Source organism: Micromys minutus, assembly GCF_963924665.1.
Source record: "Micromys minutus genome assembly, chromosome: 27".
NCBI classification, from domain to species: Eukaryota; Metazoa; Chordata; class Mammalia; order Rodentia; family Muridae; genus Micromys; species Micromys minutus.
The window spans coordinates 29191785-29213654 of record NC_137962.1 but is presented as its reverse complement, the minus strand read 5'-3'; the positions used below and the strand labels follow the sequence as shown (position 1 = coordinate 29213654).

The 21870-nt window shown below is 39.9% G+C and overlaps 1 protein-coding gene across 3 annotated transcripts in view; it reads right to left on the bottom strand.

The window, feature by feature from the left end:
* Positions 1-21870, bottom strand: part of CPNE8 (copine 8) — a 170195-nt gene that overhangs the window by 54164 nt on the left and 94161 nt on the right. For all 3 annotated transcript variants that reach the window (XM_080939761.1, XM_080939762.1, XM_080939763.1), the window contains 2 exons: positions 20473-20514; positions 3218-3293 (listed from right to left, as the gene is read on the bottom strand). In XM_080939761.1, coding sequence (XP_080795887.1) covers positions 3218-3293; positions 20473-20514 — 118 coding nt within the window. The remainder of the gene's footprint in view (positions 1-3217; positions 3294-20472; positions 20515-21870) is intronic.

Genomic DNA, 21870 nt, shown 5'->3' with positions numbered 1-21870 from the left:
GCCAATGAAATCTCAGAAAACTCAAAACTGGATGTGTTGAAATACTCATAATCCTAACTCTCAGGAGGCAAAAGGATTGCCAGGTCAGCCTAGGCAACAGAGTGAGACCCTGTCTCAAGAGAGAGACAGACAGATAGAAAGAAAGACAGAGAGACAGAGAAATAACAAAAAAATTACAAACCAACTCCCAAGGGGAAAAAAATTCCTATTAGCAGGAATATGTTCCAGGGAGTGTATGGATATTCACTTTATTCTTTCAAAAAATATTACATCTATACAGGCAATGAAAGTAGTATCAGATAGCCTGTGCACATGAAAGTATGTAGTCTTTCTGACCTCAAGGCTGAAAGGACTAGAAAGGGCTGATAGCCCAAGTTTCTTCTCAGAAAGCAAGAGAAAGCTGAAGCAGTATTTTTACAGTATTGGATCATGCAATGTGTGTCCCGATGTACACAAAATCATCCACTGATCACCATGTTGGAAAAAGAAATATGCCCATAGACCACAAAAAAATTTATGTTTTACACAGCTAATTTGTCAGACTCAGTCAATAAGAAAGAACAACCACCCTCTCCACCCTACCCTCTCTCCTGCATGTGAGAGAGAGAGAGAGAGAGAGAGAGAGAGAGAGAGAGAGAGAGAGAGAGAGAGAGAGAGTGCTGCTGTAGATGAAACTAGGGCTTTTTACATGCTAGGTCAGTCCTTTACCACCGAGGACATCCCAAGCACTTGCTTTTCTTTTAAATACAGTCTCACTATACAGCACAAGTTGGACTTGAACTCATGACTCTTCTCTGTCAGCCTCTTGAGTGCCACTATACCCAGATATCCTCTGAGAACTTAAAACTCTTTGTACACATGCATCCTGTTTAACTTCCTTCAGCTCAATATTACTGACAGTGCTTCCTTTATGAAAAGAAAACATTTACACTGAACAAATGTCACCAACGTCATCCAAGGACAGATGATGATGGTGGTGGTGATGATGATGATGATGATGATGATGATGATGAATCATCCCTACTTAACTTCTTTGTCATTTGATCATAGGTCACACCCAGGATTCTCATTAAAGCTATCTTCCTTAAATTAGAGAGAATAGGGGCTGGCTGAAACCAATCATTTGAATAGATTGTGTCAGTTAAGGAAGGTCAGAGTGGCAGACCTCTGCAGAAACAAAACCCTGAAAGGGCAAGAAGTTATATGCATAATCACTCTTCAGCCTTGAGGTCAGAGAGACTAAACACTTCCATGAGCACAGACTATCTGATACTACTTTCATTGCCTGTATAGACGTAATATCTTTTTTTTTTTTGAAAGGATTAAGTGGAAAAGATTATTATTCAGTCTTTGTATGTGACTAAAATCTTTCTTGGGCTGAGTTTCGCCTCTGTAATTCCGTAGGTCAATCAGCGCACAAACTAAGGACCACTGTAAGCCCTATGTCTGTCTTGCTCTAACAAGCCGAAACTGTCATCCATCCCCGTGTGCCCAGAGGCATGCAGAGCCCAGTAAGGTCCATGGAATGCAGAATGAGAAAAAGAAAAATGAGTCACTTAATGAATGAATTATGAGCGAATCGCAACTATTTCAGACCAGTAAGAAGGTCGGGGGGAAGAGAAACCTTCACTCTCCTGGTAGGGGAGAGGGACACCACCTGCTGAATACGGAGATACGCTCTTTGGCTATTCATATACATTAAAATTGTAAAAGTTTAGAGAATGAGTAGATAACTGTGATTGAGGATCGACCGTGCTAACCCCAGATTTGGTGGCTGAGGGCAGATGTGACTTCAGTGTGTGTTGTAGATCTGGGTTTTGTTATGGACTAGACAGTATCCTGGCTTTCCTTTCTGTCTCTGCAAAATTGAAAGCGAGTGTGCTCAGAAACAGTATGCAGGATATAGCTAATGTTAGGCCAGTAGCAGAAAAATAAAGTTTTATTCTCTAATTAGTAATTTGTGTATTAGAAGTGGGGAAGGAAATAAAGCATTCCTGCTGAAGTGCAATAGATTTGTATATAAAATAAGAAAACATTTCCCAAGACCTGAACAGGGACTACACGAGCAGACATGCTAAAACAAGTGGGGGATCTACCAAGGCCTCAACTCTACAGAAAAAAAAGGCAGCAAAGGAAGGCAGAAAGGAGAAACAGACTTCTTTAGAGAAGAGGGCACCAATTGGTTCTCCAATACCCAACAGTCAGCCCTGAAAATATTAGTAATATTTTACAGTAATATTACTAATAATTTACAAGTAACATTATACAGATTGTAAAGACAATATTTACACATTCAAGAATACACACACACATGAAAAATTAAAGATAAAGAAGTTAGAGGTTATAAGTTTGGAGAGAGCAAGGGTGAGGGCATATGGGAGGGATTGGAGGAAGGAAGCAGGAAGGGAGACATAAAGTTAGTTATAAAAGTTTCTCAGGATGGAGAGATAAGAACACTGCTGCTATTTGAGAGGATGCAGATCCTGTTCCAAGCATCCTTATCAGGCAGTTACTACAATTCCCACCCGAAACTACAATTCCCAAGGATCTAACATCCTTTTGTAGCTCCTAAAGGTACATGCACCCCTCCCCCCCCCCCCCCGCACAAAACATATACTTAAATATAAATTTAAAAATATGTAAAATAAAAAATAAAGCTTCCTAGGCAAATGTTAATAATTCAAAATAAGTAGATCATGTGACTTCAGAGCAAGAATCAAACTGATCCAATTGCCTGTAGTACTTCAGGGCTTTGTGTGTTAACCTAATGAGGGAATAAGGGATGGAAAGAACAGATGCACAGACATTCATGCAAACAGGCTGGGATGAGGTGGGTTGAGCTTGCTCTGATGGAGGACACCAACTGTAGCACATGTACACACACATGCACACACACACACACACACACACACACACACACACTCACTTAATGATATATCATCTAAAACAAGCATTGGATTAAAGAAAGAAGTAAACTAATGTTAATTAAAGGGATAGGTTTGTCCAAATTTAAGACTGTAGAGGTATGCATATATATATGTATGTATGTATGTATGTATGTATGTATGTATATATATATATATATATATATATAATTTCTCATGCATATGTGCATTTGCATGTTTTTGACCTTTGACAATGCTACTTTGAAAACACTGTAGATCACACACTGCCTGATTCAGGAGGTCAGTAGCAAAGGTAGTTAGTTGCTTTTTACCTCGTAGACATTGAATTGTGACTGTCCTCTTGAGAGTTCCCGATAGCTTGTTGTAAATTCCCCAATGAAATCATGACTGAAAGTGAGAGGAAGAAAACATGTGTAGCATTAGCTTTCTCATTCACACTTCAAAACATTTTACAAAGAAAAGACTTGTTGATTATGAAAAATGTTTAATATACTTATAAACATAACTTTATAACTTAGAAGATCTCTTGAGAAATATACTTTATTGTATTATATATTAATTATATTATATTATATTAATACATAATTTCCATTCATCTAAATCTTATAACCAACAATCTTATTTCATTAACATTAATAATTCATCAATAGAAGAACATGTGACATTATAAGAGATAGAGAGTTGGTCAACTTGACACAGTTTAGAAACATCTGAAATGTGTTTTCTTTTCCCATGCCTGAGGACGACTATCTGCATTGTGTGGAATGAGATGGGAACACTCACCCACTGTGGGCAGCACCATTCCCTAGGTGGGATCTGGAGGTGTAAGTAGATAGAGGGAGCTGTAGAGCAGCAGTCATTCACTGTCATTGTCATTTGACTAGCTGTGCAGCAACATGCATTCATGCTGAATAATTCTGACTGTCAGTGTCTTGTGACCAGCTGCTTTAACCCTGCCACCTTAACTTTCCAGCCATAATGTACCTTAAACTGTGAGCAAAATAAAATAAGCCTTTTCTCCCTTAAGTTGCTTTTGTCACAGTTTTTTTCCCCCACAGTAACAGGAAAGAATTCTAAGACAGAGCTAAAATATTATTATATTAATATTAACAAATGGTCACAAAAGGTATGGCATAGTAGTTGTTGTGTCACTGAATTTGCAAGCTGTTCATTGCCGTAGAGAGCCATTCTGACAAAGTGGGATAGCCGGATTCAACTCGGGGCCTGGTTCTTAGAGCATGCTCTGATGTGACTAAACCGAACTCAGTGTAGAACTAAGAGGGTCTTTAACTTGGCTCTTTTCCCTGGATATGTCTGTCACTCTTCACCAAGCTGACAGATGTACAACAGTGATGGGAATGTCACTTGAAGCTGCTCAGCTGGGTGACTCTGCCCATATGTTCTAACATGAAGAGAGATTTTGTGATTTCTTTCTAGCAAAATGTGGCCTATTCCATCCTCCACGGAATCCTCTTTTCCTATCCTCACGGCTGGAGCCCAGGGTCCTGACTCAGTCTGTTGTTTTTGATGCGCCTCTTTGCGATGTATTTGTTCACAACAAGATAGATCATGAAGAAATGAAACAGTGAATGAAGTATTGTTCCCATATTAATGTGATTCAAGACACTCATTTTACAAAAAGCAAACCCTTTCATAACTGAAATATCCTTGTATTGTAGCAGATAACACACACTTAGTCAAAACGTGCATGGCAAGCTTAAGACAGTGATCTATAGGAAAGAGACAACCCACCATTTTACCAATATAGCCCCCAGAGAAATGACTGCTTAAGAATAGAAGACTTGCCAAACTTCATAAGAATAACAAGCAATAAAGTTGCCAAATCTAGACACGGATTGTCTCAGGAATACTGGTGATGTGAAGACAGATGATCAGATTAGTATAAATGCCTTCTCATTCCAAACCTTTATAAACTGTACTATTTCAAATACTGCATACTAAACTATAAATACTCAGATAACATCAAAATTGTTATGAATTTATTTTTAAATATTTGTGTGTGTGTGTATATAAGGACATATGGTGTGTGTTATGAGTATGTATGCATGTGTGTTATGAGTATATATGTGTGTTTGTGTGTGTGTGTGTGTGTGTTTGAGTATGTGTGTGTGTGTTGCGTGCATGCAAGTATGTGTTTGATTATATGTGTGTGTGTGAGAGAGAGAGAGAGTGTGTGTGTATGTGTGTGATATGTGTGTTTGAGTGTATGTATGTTTGAGTGTGTGTGTGTCTGGAAGAGAGAGAGAACATATGTGGTATATGTGTTTGAGTATATGTGTGTATTTGAGTGTGTGTGTGTGTGTGTGTGTGTGTGTGTGTGTGTATGAGAGAGACAAACATAGACAGATGGGGGAAGAGAGAGAGAGAGAGAGAGAGAGAGAGAGAGAGAGAGAGAGAGAGAGAGATGCAGAGAGAGAGAGACAGATGCAGAGAGAGACAGACAGACAGACAGACAGACAGACAGACAGACAGAGGGGAAGAGAGAGAGTGTGGGTGGGTGGGTGGGTGTAGGCATATATGCCTGGGTGCACATGCCTCTGGGTGCTTACAAGGGTATGGAGTGTCTACCTTTATTACTCTCTGCCTATCCCTCTGAGGCAGTACCTCTCTTTGTACCCAAGGTTTATGTTCCACATTAGACTGAAAGCCAGCAAGCCTCAGTGCTTACCCATCAAAGCACTGGGTATTTGTGGGATGCCTAGTCTGTGACAGATGCTGGCATCCAAAGTCTGGTCCTTATGATTGCACAAGTCCTCATAATTCCTGAGTCATCACCATACCATATATGTATGTGTATATGTATATGGATAGGGATATGCATGCACGTATATGTGATCTCTATTTTCCTATCTACTATTACTGGATTCTACTAAAATAAAAAGAAAATTAAACTTGCTTTAATAATTTATCTGTTTATTGTGTTCAATACACTATTGAAAATTTTTTTTGCTACATACAGAAGCATGGTGAAAAGTATTTGAAATTAAATCACAAGCAACAGGTTCCCTACAACCTTATTAACAATGTTCTCACTACGTTCTATTGATTTGGTTGTAACTGAATATTTTGTTCTCTGAATGCACTTCCAAAGTCAAGCTCGGTTTACTGCCTCCTGTAGGAGCTGCATCTCTCCCTGTGATTATTGCTCACATTTCTTATGATACACATGGAAAGTTTGCGGAAACAAAGTAAGAGAGATTTAGAACACACTAATGAGTACCATCACTCACAATTCCACTGGAGGAACTAGTTTTGAGTCAGGAGCTGGATGACATCTATGTGTTCCTGTCACTCATGTGCTCCATTGCAGGCGGGGACCAGCAGGCTGCAAGTGTGAGTCAGGTTCATACCTGCCCATGAATCCAGACATACCTCCGGCCATGCACCTTGACACCTTTGGTGTCACCTATCAGCTTAGCTACTGTTTCCTCCAAGAAACTTCCCTGGGTCACACCCTCACCCTTAGTGCTCAGAAACAAAAGAAGCCTCAAAGTACCCACTGCCTCTCTATCATTCTATCTCTCAGCACGCAGTATATACGATTATTTATGTGCTTCCCCTCTGAACCTCTATTAGTCTAGAAAACAAGCAAGTTAAAATTTCACCTCAGTATCCACACATATCTACATCAGTCCCTTACACACAGTGGGTACTGTGAAAGGCAAAGTGCTCAGAGCACAGACACGGCTGATCTGTGATATAACTTTGCCTATATTGTTAGTGGGTTTTTTTTTTTTTTTTTTTTGTCTCATATCACATGCACTTTCAGCATAACACCAAATGTGTTAATTGTGTTCATTTTTGAAGCCCTACAATCTGAACAAAGCTCTGACTGTTACTGCCCCACAGGTTATGGGGCTATTTGAACACACCAAAGGTTCTGTCCTCTGGGGCACTGCTGATGGTTTTCAAGCTTACTTTCCCAACTAAGGACTTTGAAAAGCTGTAACCATTGGCAAATACATCCCAAACCGCTCCATTCCTTTCTCTACCATGCTGTGGGCCTGAGTTACTTTCAATTTCAAGATTCATACTTGTATACACACACACACACACACACACACACACATATGTGTATGTATGTATGTCTTCACCTAAAACAATGCTTATGTCTTATTTCAAAACCAAATTTAAACAATTAATTTGATTTCTCAGTCAAAGGTGTTTATTTCTTTCTCTTTCTTTTTTTTTTTTTTTTTTTTTTTTTTTTTTTGCTTTCAAAACACCTATACATGTAGTCGATTAAAAGGGTTTAGTCAAAATCATTTATGGAGACATATTAAGCATATGGATTTGATGTGCTGTATGACACAGCATGGCATTTTGAAGTTATATACACAAAGCCTGCATAGATTCCAGGATGTTCATTTCTGGAGTTCTTCTCTTTGGGTTAATGTCACATGATGATGGATTCAGGTGGCTATTCATGGAAACCTGCAGACATTCCCTTTAGGGTACAGCGTGATGTGAAGGCTTAAGATCTGCACCCACACAAATGGGTACAACTTGATAAGACTTGAATATAAAATGTCCCCCATGGGCTCATGTTTGCTTCTTCCCGAGCTGGTTTTCCTATTTTGGGAGGTGGTGGGACTTTTAAGAGGTGAGCTGTGGCCTAGCTGGCAGAGGTTAGTCACAATCCAGCCTCCAGTTCCATTGGCCTGCAGGCTGACCCTCTGTGACATGAATCTTCGAATGCTCGAGAGCTAGAAATAGATGGAAAGTCCCTAAAACTTCAAGCCAAAAGAAGTGCACCCTTTCTTGTTTCTGTTCAGCATTTCAGTCACTAATACATCTTTCACATTCTCTCTCCATTTACTTTCCCCATGGTCTCCCCTCTTACTTCATTTCTGCCAGTGGCAACAAGCATCTTATAGTCTTAGAAAATAAATGCGACTTGAAAAGTGAGCGGCCATAGCTATGGCCGACCTCTCCCATTCAAGTGTAGGGAGCCAGATACACAGCTGCAGCCACTCCTCCCATATACAGCCATGCTTGTAGAATGACACTCGTCCTTGTCCCCAGGTGATGAAACCAAACATGACCAGTCATGTGCAGCAAAAAGCTGTCTCCGTTAAGTCCAGGGGACAACCTTTAAAGCTGTTCCCCATTTTGCTAATATTCCTAACACTTCGACTTTAATGCTCCTGACTTGAGGGCACTGGCTGTGGTAGTTTAGATACCCTCATGGTTGAACGCTGCTCTCCAATTGTTGGTGCTTTGGGGGTAGGTCTAGGAAATGTGGCCTTGATGGAGGAAGTGTGTCACTAGGGGGCGTTCCAGAGCATTGTGCATTTCTAGTGAGTGAGTTCTTTGCTTGGGCTTCAGGTTATGAGCTCTCAGGTTGTTGCCCCAGGTGCCATGTCTTTCCTATCCCATCATGAACCCTCAACATCTGGAACCACAAGGCCATCTAACTCTTCATTCTACCTGTTGTCATGGCCATGATCTTTTATCACAGCAAGAGAAACACTGACTCTTTTTTTCTTTTTATTTACTCTGCGTTTACATTTGAGATGTTATCCCTTTACCCAGCTCTGCTCCCATCCCCCCTCCCCTCCAACTGCCTTCACAAAGGTGCACTCCCTCCTGATCACCCTCTCCACCCCATTGCCCTGGCATTCCCCTACATTGGATCAACGTGCCCTCTCTGGAACAAAACCCTCTTCTCACACTGATGCCAGACACTGGTATCTTCAGCTACATACAAAACTGGATCAATAGGTCTCTCAAAGTGCACACAAAGGTTGGTGTTTTACTTCATAGGAGTTTTAGAGGGTTTGGTTAGTTGATAATGTTGTTATCTTCCCATTAAGTTGCAACGCCTTTCAGCTCCTTAGGTCATATCTTTAGCAACCTCATTGGGATCCCTGAGTTCAGACCGATGGTTAGCTGCAGGCATGCTCAGCTGTATCTATATGACTCTGACAGAGTCCCTGAGGGGGCATCTCTGTCTGGTTCCTACCACTAAGTAGGAACTTTTTGGGACCAGCTATAGTGCTTGGATTTAATGACTGCATATATGGTGGATCCCCAGGTGAGGTGGCTTCTGAGTGATCTTTTCTTCAATCCCTGCTCCTCTATTTGACCTTGCATTTCCTCCCATGAGAGTTTTGTTTTCTTTTCTAAGGCCTCCCTATTTTGGCCTTCCTACTTTTTGAGCTTTATAATGTCTGTGAATTGCTTCTTGGGTATTGGGTATTCAGAGCTTTCTGGGGCTAGTATCTGCTTATCAGTGAGTGCATACCTTATGTGTTCTTTTGAGACTGGGTGACCTTAAATACTATTTAGACTCTGTTCTTTGTAGCTTCCTGAAATTCTAGGAAGACACTATCTAGAGTTCCTAAGAAGTCCCAGAATGTGGATGCTGAGCACTCCTGGGCTATATGCTGGTCTTGTGCTGTGATCTGTGGAATAAACATGATTACATTTCTCGGAGATGCCAGAGGCCCAACCTACATCTGTACACTGGACGAGCACTCTGCCACAAAGTCCCAGTCTTAACCCACAGTCCAGGTCCTAGATTGTAAGCATATTCAGATAGAAGTAAATTTTTCTTTGTAAGGTCTAGTTTACCTAGTATAATAGATATGCATATATTGAGGCTATAAGCAACCCTGGGCAAACAGAAAGTGACTCTACTATATCGAATGTCTTTGCTCCTCTGTGTTACAGGTGTGCTTCTCGGTCTCCATGGAAACTGGATGGATGTTTTCACTCTCATTGGTGCAGCAGAACTAGCCTAATTTTAGAGCTGCCCATACCTGCCCCTCTATACATCTCCAATACTGATAAAAGTTGTAAATGTCTATTTTATATACATGTTAGCATAACATATTTTGTTTATAAATTTGACTTTACTTTATTATGTCTACACAAAGACTTGGATATAATCATATTTTTCTAAGATAAAGAAATTGTTTTCAGATAGTTTATAATGACATATAAGTGACACATTTAAACAAAAAAAAAATACTTGTGACTCAATTGTCACAAGTAATTTTTTTTTGAAGGGCAAGCAAACAGAAGTGTTGGAGTATGTTTCATTCCTCAAACCTCATGCATACAAATCTAACTTTTTAAAATATAATTAACTGTAATTCCTTGCAAACTGCCTGTATCTTAACTTAGTAAAAATCAAGCAAAAACTTCCCACTCACATTAAAACTTCCTTGTTCAATAACAAACATATCATATATTAGGAGCAAATGTCTTTAATATGGAATAGATTTTAACAGTATATCACTTTTCTCCTCACTAGAACAAAATACCTAAAATACAATGTCTACTAAGATGAAGAATATATGGTCCCAGAGGGCTCTAAAAAGGCAGGAAGGAACGTGTCTTCACTTCCTCCCATCACAGGGGAGCAGGAAGTAGGGAGAGGAGAATTCTAACAATTCTCTCTCCTTTCCAACCCTCTATGCAAATTGGGTACTTCTCTGGATTCTCTTAAGAATGTCCACACTGAAACCTCCGAAAGTGGCCTCACAGACTCAAAAGAGTTTGCATCCAGCCAAGGTGACATTGACAGAGGCCTAACAATGCTCTGTTACTAGACTGGATAGAGGAGTCTGGTTTTATCTGAACTGGACCAGAGCCTCTGGGGATTTATCTGAGATTACACAGATTAGAAAATTGTTGATAATATCTGAACTTAAAATCTTTACCACCTTTATGGACATTAAAATATCATACTATTTATACCACCTACTTTCTTTTGCTATAATTTGAAAATAATTAGATCCTAGATTTAAGCTCAAGCATTAATATAGTAAAAAAAAAAATAAGTTTGAGATTCAGTAAGTACATGGTTACAAAAGTTGGCACTATCACCCAATAAAAATATTGTTATGAAGGACAAAACACCACTAGCAGCTTTAATAATAATAAAAAAGACAATTTAATTTTAACCAAAGGACTAAAAAATGAAACCAAAACAAACAGACCCAGGATAGAATCCCTGCTCAACTTTTTTTTCTGTCTGACACTCGTGTATAGCTACAAGAATTCAATTTTATGACATCAATTCCTTTCTCAAATATTTGCAAGTAATACATTTGCTCAAGAATAAATAGATAAACAAGCTTCCATTATAAAAGGATAAATATGATTCAATATTTAATCATTTTCACCTTAGCTATGCCTCATGAATTTTACATATTGAAATATTTCTGGCTACTGCAGCATACAGCTTCACTTTTTATTTTGTGTGATCAAATTCGTGTGACTTCATAAAGTTAGATTTAATAATCTATATGAATGTGACAATGCATTTCTAGCTTTGTCTCTTTTTTCTGTCAAAACTCACTGCCAGTATGCCATTAAAAGACATTATTATTTGAATTTACTTTTGTTTTCATAGTGCCTAAATGCAGAATGAAGTAGTCCATTACTTCTCAAATTAGCATTTGTATTTTGATAAGAAAGTACAAGGGGAAGGAGGAAATGTAGCAAGAATAACACTTACATAACAGCATTTCCGGCCTGAAGCAAGAAAGGAACTGGACCATTCAAACAAAGCATATGAAAAAATTTAAGAATGTACGAAACCAGTATGTGGGAAAATTTTGGAACATCATTAAAACAACAAATCCATGAGTTGTAGCCAGTGAAGGACAAAATACACCCATACAGATGGATCCAAGAAATACACTAAACACCAAGTAAAACCAGAGTAGAAATTTCCAGTAGCATAGGGCAGAGAAAACATTCAATAGTCAGAACAAAGAGAGAATAATGCAAGGTACAAGAGGAAAAGAAATACAGAAGGCATATATGAAGAAAAACCTAGCAGAATCATAGCTGATTTCTTGTTCAACACTTTAGAAGTGTAAAGAAACCAGGGCAAAGTACAAGTTCTAGAAGATCATGCATGCCAACCCAGAGTACTGCACCCAGCTAAACTGCTTGCCATAGCAGACTGAGAAACAAAACGATTCTCTATGCTGTAAACAGACGGAAAGAATTCAAGTCCAGAGCTGCAGAGATGGCTCAGCCGGTAAGAGCACTGGCTGCTCTTCCAGAGGTTCTGAGTTCAAATCCCAGCAACCACATGGTGGCTCACAACCATCTGTAATGGGATCTGATGCCCTCTTCTGGTGTGTCTGAAGACAACTACAATTTACACACACACACACACACACACACACACACACACACACACACACACATACATATATAATCTTTTAAAAAAGAATTCAAGTCCACCACTAAAGCAGCCCTACTGAGACTGTTGGAAGCCATAACTGGAACATGGAGAGAAAATAGCCAACAAAGAACAGAAGAAAATCAATTAAAAAATGTAAAGCCTGAAATACAAGACAGGACTCAGAACACACACAGCAAAACATCAAAAGTCAAACAACCACAAAACTGTCGACAAATGCACACCTTTCCATGATGACTTTAAATATTAGTTAGTGGCTTCAATTCACCCATCAAAAGACATGGGTTACTTAAATGGTTTAAACAAAAGCTATCTATTTATTGACTATAGAAAACGCATCTTACCTTCAAGAACCTAACTTCAAGTGAAAGGATGGGGGGGTGTATTCTGAGAAATGAGTCTACCAGGTCTCAAACAAGCTGGTGTCATCATTTTACTATCTGACAAAATAGACTTTAAATCAAATTAATCAGAAGAGATAAAGGATACTCTGTTCTAATCCAGAGAACAATTAACCAAGAAGACATTACAATCCCAAATAGATATTCACCAACATCTCAAACATACATTTTTATAAAAGGTATACATCTAGACTTGAAGACACAGATGAACACTACTTAGCCAGAGTAGGGTGGCTTCAATTCCACCCTTACTCCAGTAGACAGATCTTTTGGGACCAAAAAATAAAGAGAAAAATAGCCATATTAAATGGTATCACATATCCAACTGATCTAACTAGAGGTATCAATGAATATTTCACACAAGCATTCTACTATGAAGCCCACAGAACATTATTCAAAACTGACCACATACTAGGTACTAAACAAATCTCAAAAAGCTCTGCAAATGATTCCATGTATCCTATCCGACCAATGAAACAAAGCTTGGCACCAACAAGAAAAGGGTCTCTAGAAATTACATAAATTCACAGAGATCAAACAGCACAGCGTCCTACAGAACAATGAATGGGTCAAGGAGGTCAAGGAAGAAATGTTTTCAAAATTCCTGAATTAGGAAGTGATGGGCAAATTAATTACTGGTAAAGTTTCTCTAGAGTTAAGACTCTAAGGCACTAAAGTCATTTGAGACAATTTCATCTTTCAAGTGCTGGATTGAATGAGGAGACTGACCAGCCTCCAGGATGCTCAGTGCACATTCACAGGGAAGGTATCAGCTGCTTCTTCAGATGTTCCTTCCAGCTGTGCAGCAGACACCCCCACTGGACTCGAGCACGCAGAGGCACCTGACTTGCAAGTACTGTGTGAGCAGTAAGATAAAACCCTCACCTAAACCCAGTGAGCTTGCCTTTAGCAAGGAAGACCCAGCAAAAGAATTCCTTAAGTATGCTAATAAATGAAGAATTGAGTGGATGCAGGTGTCTAAAAAGCTTTCCTGTGGTTAATGACATTTCAACAGGGCCTGGACAGAAAACCTGTGCATTAGCAGAGCATGCTTTCCCAGGAGAGGAAGAGACTATGAAAGTTTTGACAAGGGCATTACCTAGTTGGAAATGGCTGAAGAATTTGCTGTCATGTCTTAAGAGAGCACCCATAGGAAATGCTTATGTAAGCTTCTGAAAATCTTTATTAAAATCTAAAGATTCCAAAATCTTTCAAGGTGGACAGAAAGATTAGAAAGAAAATTAAAAATAATTAAAACATTTTACATAAATATTAAAGACCTCAGTTAAGTCACTAGAGCAGGTCAACTGTTTAACATGCAAGTGCTCATGACAATTTATTCCAAACCTAATTGAACAGATTTTTTCCCCTTAACTCATTCAAATAAGTGAAGATATTCAAGAATTAAAAATTAAGGATCTAATGCACACATAATTAACACAGCCCTTCTTGAGCATCACAATTGCAAATTAAAAGGTCAGGGGACAGAGAGTCACATGCTACTTTGAAAAAAAACTAAGTAGATAAAATATATAAAAAAAAAACTAGACTTGCCTGAATAACATTGTTTGCACAATTCCATTTATCAACATTAAAATAAAAAGCTCAAAGCCTATGGCCCGCACACACAAGGCAGTAGGATTAGCTGCAAGCAAATTGGCTAATTTTAGGGCAAGATTAGAGACAGTGAGCAGGGAAATTGAAAATGGATGAGGAAGTCATGAAAGATTTATAAAATGATCTAAACGAGGTCTCACATCTCACGGCAAGCACAGGAATATTCTTAAAGATGACAGAGAATCCCACAACCTCAGTCTTCAACGAGCTCACAAAGCTCAGCAAAGGGAACAGACGGAAGCCCTGGCATATGTGTAGCGTTCCAGAGAAACCGAGTCTGCACTTATAAGTGCCATTATTTGACAGGAGAATGTCGGGTAGCATGAGGTAGTCATAATGCCACTTATCGTCCCCTCATTAGCAGTCTGAAGCTGGGATGTAATGACGGGCATTTCCCTGGCTCAATCTTGGCAGCAAATCATGCCATGAGAGCAACTGCCTACTTAGGCACCGACTGCGGTCAGTCACACATTACAGCCTTGTGGATTTTATGCAGAACTAGTTCATTAGTGGGCCCCTATTTTAAATCAACCCAAATTCAGCTGAGGGTACTTCTGAGAAACTGAGGCTTTTCAAGGATGCCGCTGCTGATAGTTTTCTGAACCAGTCAAGTCTGTTCCTTTGCATGTTAACTTTCACTTTTTAAAACGAAGTTTAACGGAGTTCTTCCACATCCCTTAAAGACATGACAGTTAGGGGACCAAAAGGAGCACTACACTGAGGTGGTTTAACTTGTTAAAGATGGAAGGCATCTGAGTTGATTCCTTATTAACTCTTATAGGAGATGACATAAGGCCATTTCCTTCTCAGGCCATTGTCACTGTGCTTGAATAAAAAGCTCAGATAACTACACTTCTTCTGTTCTAGACTGCTTTGGGACTAGACAGTCAGTGTAAACTAGTAACCACTGAGCAGCATCACAATATTCTCACAAATACTTCATACCCACAAAGCTTTCCTCACAGAAAGAAATTCCAGGTCACATGACTGCTTAAAGTACCCATTCTTGGGAAATTCTTATGACAGCAGACAACTCTAGATTCGTTACCTATAATGCATGTGGTTGTGAGGAACCAATTTGGCCAAGAATCTTCCAATTATTTATTATTATTATTGTTGTTATTATTATTATTTTGAGACAGAGTTTCCTTGTGTAGTCCTGGCTTTCCTGGAGTTCACTATATAGACCAGGCTGGTCTTGAACCAGGAGATCCACCTGCCTGTGCTCCAGATGACTAGTATGAAACATGTGCACCACCATTGCCTGACTTTCATTTAAATTTTCAATTGAAATATTACCTCTCAACCAGTGATCCTCAACCTTCTTAATGCTACAATCATTTAATACAGTTCCTCATGTTGCTGTGACCCCCCCCCAACCATAACATTATCTTTATTGATAATTCCTAGCTGTAAGTTTGTTACTTTTATTAATCATAATGTAAATATCTGTTTCTTGATGGCCAAAGGTGACCCCTGAGAATGGGTGGTTGAGCCTCCAAAAGGTTGTAACCCACAGGTTGAGAACTTCTACTCTAGATTATATGAACTAACTTGTCTTGTATGATTAAGTACCCACACAAAGTCATTCAGAGAGCTCGCAAGCTTGTTTGTTTGTGATAGACATTATGAGTCTCAGGGTCTTAGAACTAGGTAATTGCTCCTTTATTTTTTAGACAGAATCTCATTAATTGCTTAAGGCTGGCTTTGAAATAACTCTATAACCCAGAAAGGCCTGGTGTCCTCAGCACGTGGTCCTATGAATCATTGACATATGGGGATTCTGAACTGAGCTGTGTTGTAAGTATAACACACATGCCAGATTTTAAAGATTGTGTTTAAAAGTGCACTTGCTACCTTAACTGTGGCTATATGACTCTGAATTAAAAGGTAGCATTGTATGTCCCTAACTGGTGCTACCAATGTAGGGGTAGGGTAAACCCAGCTCAAGTGTACCCCCAGCTGGTGATGCACAGAGACCCACGCTGGAACTCAAACACTGTGAGTAACCTCTGACCTAAAAGGCTAGGCCTTCCTCTGACCTCTCTCTCTGTCTGTCTCTGTGTCTGTGTCTGTCTCTGTCTCTCTCTCTCTCTCTCTCTCTCTCTCTCTCTCTGTCTGTCTGTCTGTCTCTCCATGTGTTCCTGGTAACTTGCTCTACAATAGTAGAGACTAGCCTCCTCTCTCTTCCTCTTTCCCAAGGCCACAGCAAGGGCTCCTACACAGATAATGGAGCTACCTCTAAGAGGGCAGCTGCTCAGAGCTCTCTGCTTCCTGTGCCTGCCAGCCAGGGCTCAACCTGAGGTTCCCTGGCCAAAAAGCTAGACCTGCCCTAATCCTCTTGAACTGGCCAGCCTGCTGCTGCTGCTGCTGCAGTGGTGGTAGTGGTGACTAGAAATACTGCTTCTCATTCTCCCTGGCCCTGACTGTGCTATCAAGATTCTGCTTCCTTTGAGCTTCCAAGGTCAGCCTTTTCATCTCCTTCCAATCAACATTTAGGATATACAAGAAAGACAAACAGGAAAAACAGGAGACCTGTCTGCTAGATCACACAGCCAAGGTGCTGCAGAGCAGTCCCCCCACCCCCTGCACCTAAGCCAGCCAAAGGCACACCTGAGACTCAAAAGTTTTCTGGCTTTGCTTAAATGCTTATTCTCTCTAACAGGAACACCTAAGACAATGTTCATGCTTCTCAACTGAAAATGTTCATGCCTCTTTATTTAAATGTTTATTTTCTCCCTAGCATTTGTAATTTATGCCCAAACATTATCCATTTGTTTAAATTTTCCTGAAGATTCCAAAGTCATCTAGTCTACTCCCACAGGTCAAACCAAACATACTGATGAACATTATTTAATCTGTAATTAACAACCAGTTTCCTTTTTACAGACAAACTGTTACTACCTATCCCAGATACATTATTAACATGATATTTCCTTCCTCAGCCATCCAAAGCAGACTGGGTGAATACCTTCCAGGATTAAATTCCTCTAATACCCTTGTTTTTCTAGGATCATAACAATGGACTATGATGTACTCGGAAGCAAACTGTCACACTACGCACCCTGTGCAGATATCCCCCTGCTGGGATTCTCTCCTCTGTTGTGATTACCCACAGATTTATCTACAGCACTGCTCCTACAAACCCAGCTGAGACTGAACACCATCTCTTCAGACCTGCCTGGGACAACAAAGCCTCCAGACACCTCATCTGACTGAAGACTCTTGAGACTCATACTAAGATCTACAAATGACTGCTGAGACCCACAGAGGACAGATTGGGACCTTCCAGCTACAGATGAACTTTATTGCCAAAGCCAAATAGCTACTGAGCTTAGGGAAGTTACATGGTAGTATATAAAACAGGATGTCTAGACAGATTAATCAGATGTTGTTTAATACCAATGCTAATGCCCTCAAACTGTACAATGAATGGAACAATTACTCAATTCAATGATCATTTGTCTTCCCAACCCCCACCCTCATCCCTCCTTACCCCTCTGGCTTAGTTTGCTACCCCTCTGGCCAGTTTAGTGTTTTCTTCTGATACTTCACTCCCACCCCAAATTTTCACTACAAATGACACCTCTCTTTTTAAAAAGTAAAAGGAGGAGGTGTGGGGCTCTGGGCTGTGAAAGGTATCCCAATTCCTGGTCAAGATAGGTCAAAGCCCCAGTGACCCTGAGGGACAGTAGGTGCTTCCCTAAAACTCCCGGGTAACCAGGCTGCCATCACTAGCTACAACCCTCCATAGACACATGGTCATCAGTCACATATGGCAACACCCCAAGCCCCTCCTCCACAGGTGAGGATGTGACCAAAGGTCACATAGGCTCAAGACAGATCTTCATTATAATGAGGTACCTAAAGGCCTGGAGACTTAGCCAGTTAGCCTTTCTTCCCAAGACACTCCTCCCTGCAAAAGGCATTTAATCTCAGGCCCACCCTGAGAAGATGAGGTACTGTTTTACTCGCCCACTTTCCATCATGACAATAAACATTTTAGAACCATGGACTGTTTCTTTCCTTCCAGACTTGCCGCTGGGAGCTGTAGAGAAGCCTTTTGCCTACAGAGCCGCAGTCCTAGTCTTCTATAAAAAGCATCTATGTTCCCAGCTGCGGCAACCATCCAAGTTCAAGCCTACAGCCCAAGGATCCTTCCCCGCCGGAGCTCCACCGTCTCTTTCCCCCTCAGCCCCAGGTGAGATCCTGTCCTCAGCCCCTACTCTGTTCTCAGCTCTTCTGCAGCATCCAGTGACACCTGGGTGTCCAAGAGCCTGAGAACCAGACGTTCCCAGCCTCGTCGCAGACCCAGGGACCCCTGAGCGAACTCCAGCTGTCCATCCCACACCCCAGACCACAAGTCTGAGTGGCTTCTCACAGCCTGACATCCACCTTCTGACAGCATAGAGTAAGCTCAGTCAAACTTGCCTTACCTCCCCCCCCCCATTCCCTGCATCCTGAACCCTGTGGCAGAGCAGACACAGGCCTCCCTTACCCTAAAACCAGCACACACCTAAGAGTGAACCATTGTTACATTGTATACACCTCAGTGTGGGCCATTGTTACATTGTATACACCTCAGAGTTGACCACTGTTACATTGTATATACCTCAGAGTGGACCACTGCTACATTGTATATGCCTCAGAGTGGGCACTGTTACATTGTATACAGCTCAGAGTAGATCACTGTTACATTGTATACACCTCAGAGTGGGCCACTGTTACATTGTATATGGCTCAGAGTGGGCCACTGTTACATTGTATATACCTCAGAGTAGACCACTATCACATTGTACATATCTCAGAGTGGATCACTGTTATATTGTATGTACCTAAGCATGAACCTCTATTACACTGATGTTATTGGTTTACTTTTACTTTCTAATATTGCCAAAAGAAAATGTAAAATTATCCATGTGACTTGGATTATTTTCATTGAACAATGACAGTCCAGACTGTTTGAAATAGAAAGATGATCCACTAGGCTGAGTATGATGACACAAACCCTTAGTCTCAGTACTCAGGAGGTAGATAGAGGTAAGAAGATCCCTGTGAGTTTGAAGTCAGTGTGGTTTACATAGCAAATTCCAGGTGAGCCAGAATTATAGTGTCTCAAAAACAAACAAAACCAAAACCCACTAATAATCCTTTTATAAACTGATCTACAAACAGTTCTGGCTGTACAGGAAATGCAAAATGGAAGATACAGAATTTCACACAGCAAAGATGGCAGAGAGAAAACACCAGTGCCCTTTAGATTTTTACATTGTGTTGTAAAATGTGGACGCCATATTGGGAAACTGTTAGATAAACACATGCAGTCCCCATGTTATCAAGAACACAGGCTACCAACTGGCATAATGATCAATTTTGGTGATTATCATTAAACTCTAAAATTAACAACTAAGTTTTATTACTTGTATTATTTTATTTCAGAACCTAATATGCTTTTCAAATCTCATTGTTTATTTAATTGAGCATGTTACTGAGACTTTTCAAATTAATAATTTCATTTAGTTTTTTTTTTATAACTCATCCATAAATTGGATACTTAGTAAAAATTTAAGCGGCTACTTCTAGGCACATGTGCAAGATAGAACTATGCAATATAGAATTCTATCAAGATGCTGATCAGTATTTTAAATGAAGGCAAAGACCCATTGTCCTAGAACTAAACAGAAATCCACTAGGAAACCCTGCAACCTCTTTGACCAATCTGTTCCCACAATTCATTCCCAAGGAATATTTAAGATTTTCCTTAAAGATCTTTGCGTCTTCTAACCTCACCCTTTTTATTTTCAGTCTTTCTAGGATCAAATATTTTCTTTGCTTCTTCATCTGATCTCTCAAAAGTCAGTAGTTGGCTGGGGATGTAGTGCAACAGGGCTCATCGTGTGTAAAATTCAGGTTTTCATGCCACCATCATAAAAATAGTGTGCTTCTAGATTTTGTGGTGTGTGTGTGTGTGTGTGTGTGTGTGTGTGTGTGTGTGTGTGTGAATTCTCTTGAGTAGCATGTCAAGCAGTTTACAGCATCCTCCACAGAACCTGTGAGCTGGAGCAGTGGATCCCGACTCTACAGCCATTACAATAGATGTCTGTATGCTGAACGCAAGGACAAAGCATCAGGACCAAGCATGGAATCCTTACTAAAAATGAAGAAACACTTTGTTTCATCCCAAAGTTGAAGAAAAGGTACTGCCTTTAAAATCCCATGTAAACGAATCAGTAATGTATTTTTAAAGCCGAAAAACATGAAGCTGGAAAAAAAATCATAGTCATTTCCACATTTCCATGCATTCTGAGTGGGCTGCATGAAATCTCAAGAGCTGGAAGGACGCAGCGCCAAGACTTACCTTCCGTCTCGGTCCCAGTCATACACTTCGACTTTGATTGTTCTGCAGGGAGAAAAATATATGCAAAAGTGACTTAAATAAAATAATCTGATCTAATAATACAATATGAAAATAATACGATTTTAATCCATAAAATAAAATCTAGCCACTTGTTCTTAGAGCATATATGCTTATAAAAGTTTTACAAAATAAATGGAAGGTAATTTAGCTAATTAGCTAATTTTATTGCTACAATCAAATTTACATATAAAGAATCTGAGTTCTTCAGTGTCCGGAGAAAGCATATGAATAACTTAGCTCTTCATGGAAGATAGATCCACATCTCCCCTCTTGGAGACCATTGTCTTGGCGTGGATTTCTCAAATCCACACATATTAGAGTCACCTGAAGAGCTCATCACACTGTGACTTACTAGACCTCTTTGGAAAGCTTCTGGTTCAATCAATCTGATCGGGGGCCTGGGAACTTTAATCTCTCAACATGACTAGATAGTGTTGATGCTCCTAATCAGAAAACATATAAGAACTACTTTCTTACAGAAATCGTAAACCAGTTAAATAAAGTTAGACTCATTCCTCAAATATACGTTTAAAAAGAAACGTATGATAACACACTGCTTACAGTTATTAGTGGGGTGTTGGTTAATAGAACAAACCACCCTTGGGTGTGGTAGTGCAACTGATACTGAGTCAGCAAAACCAGGCATTTGGGACCAGCCAGGGCTACACAGTAAGGCCCTGTTTCAACGATACCTAAAAGATATTGTTTTGATTGTTTTGCTAAATGCAAGTAGTAAGACTAGGAAATACAAAAGAGATTTGAAATTTTGTTTCACTTATATACTTCTAGTTTTGAGTGTATAGGTTTTTATATAACCTACAATAAGATTCCAATAAAGAAAATTTCAGTACTATAACTTTTCAATATGCTGGAAGGATCACAGGTTGGAGCTTGTTAGCAAGCCTTCGCTGTATCTCTGGGACCATTATGAACACAGTTTATACTTGTAATGCCTTTAAGGGCATCTAAGGAGTACTCTAGCCAATCAATGTCCTGCCCATGGTGGGCACCTACATGCTGCACTCTAGTAAAATAGACCATCGAGGTGACGGTAGCTTAGGTCAGAGAAAGTTCAGGAACCATATTTAAACAGGAGGTTAAAAGTTAAACTAACATTCGATCTATTTTTACTACTTAGCACATGCTCATCTTGAAAACAACTCTAATCAATCAAGTTTTAATTAGCTAAAATTATGTCTATGGGTTATCTCTAATCATTACGGATTTAGATCAAGTTTAGCTAGGTGAAGATGTCACCTTCATAAAAATACATTGCAGACTGGATCCGAGTTGCATGGGCCATGAACATTCCCCATGGCAGTCTGACTATGTGGCGGC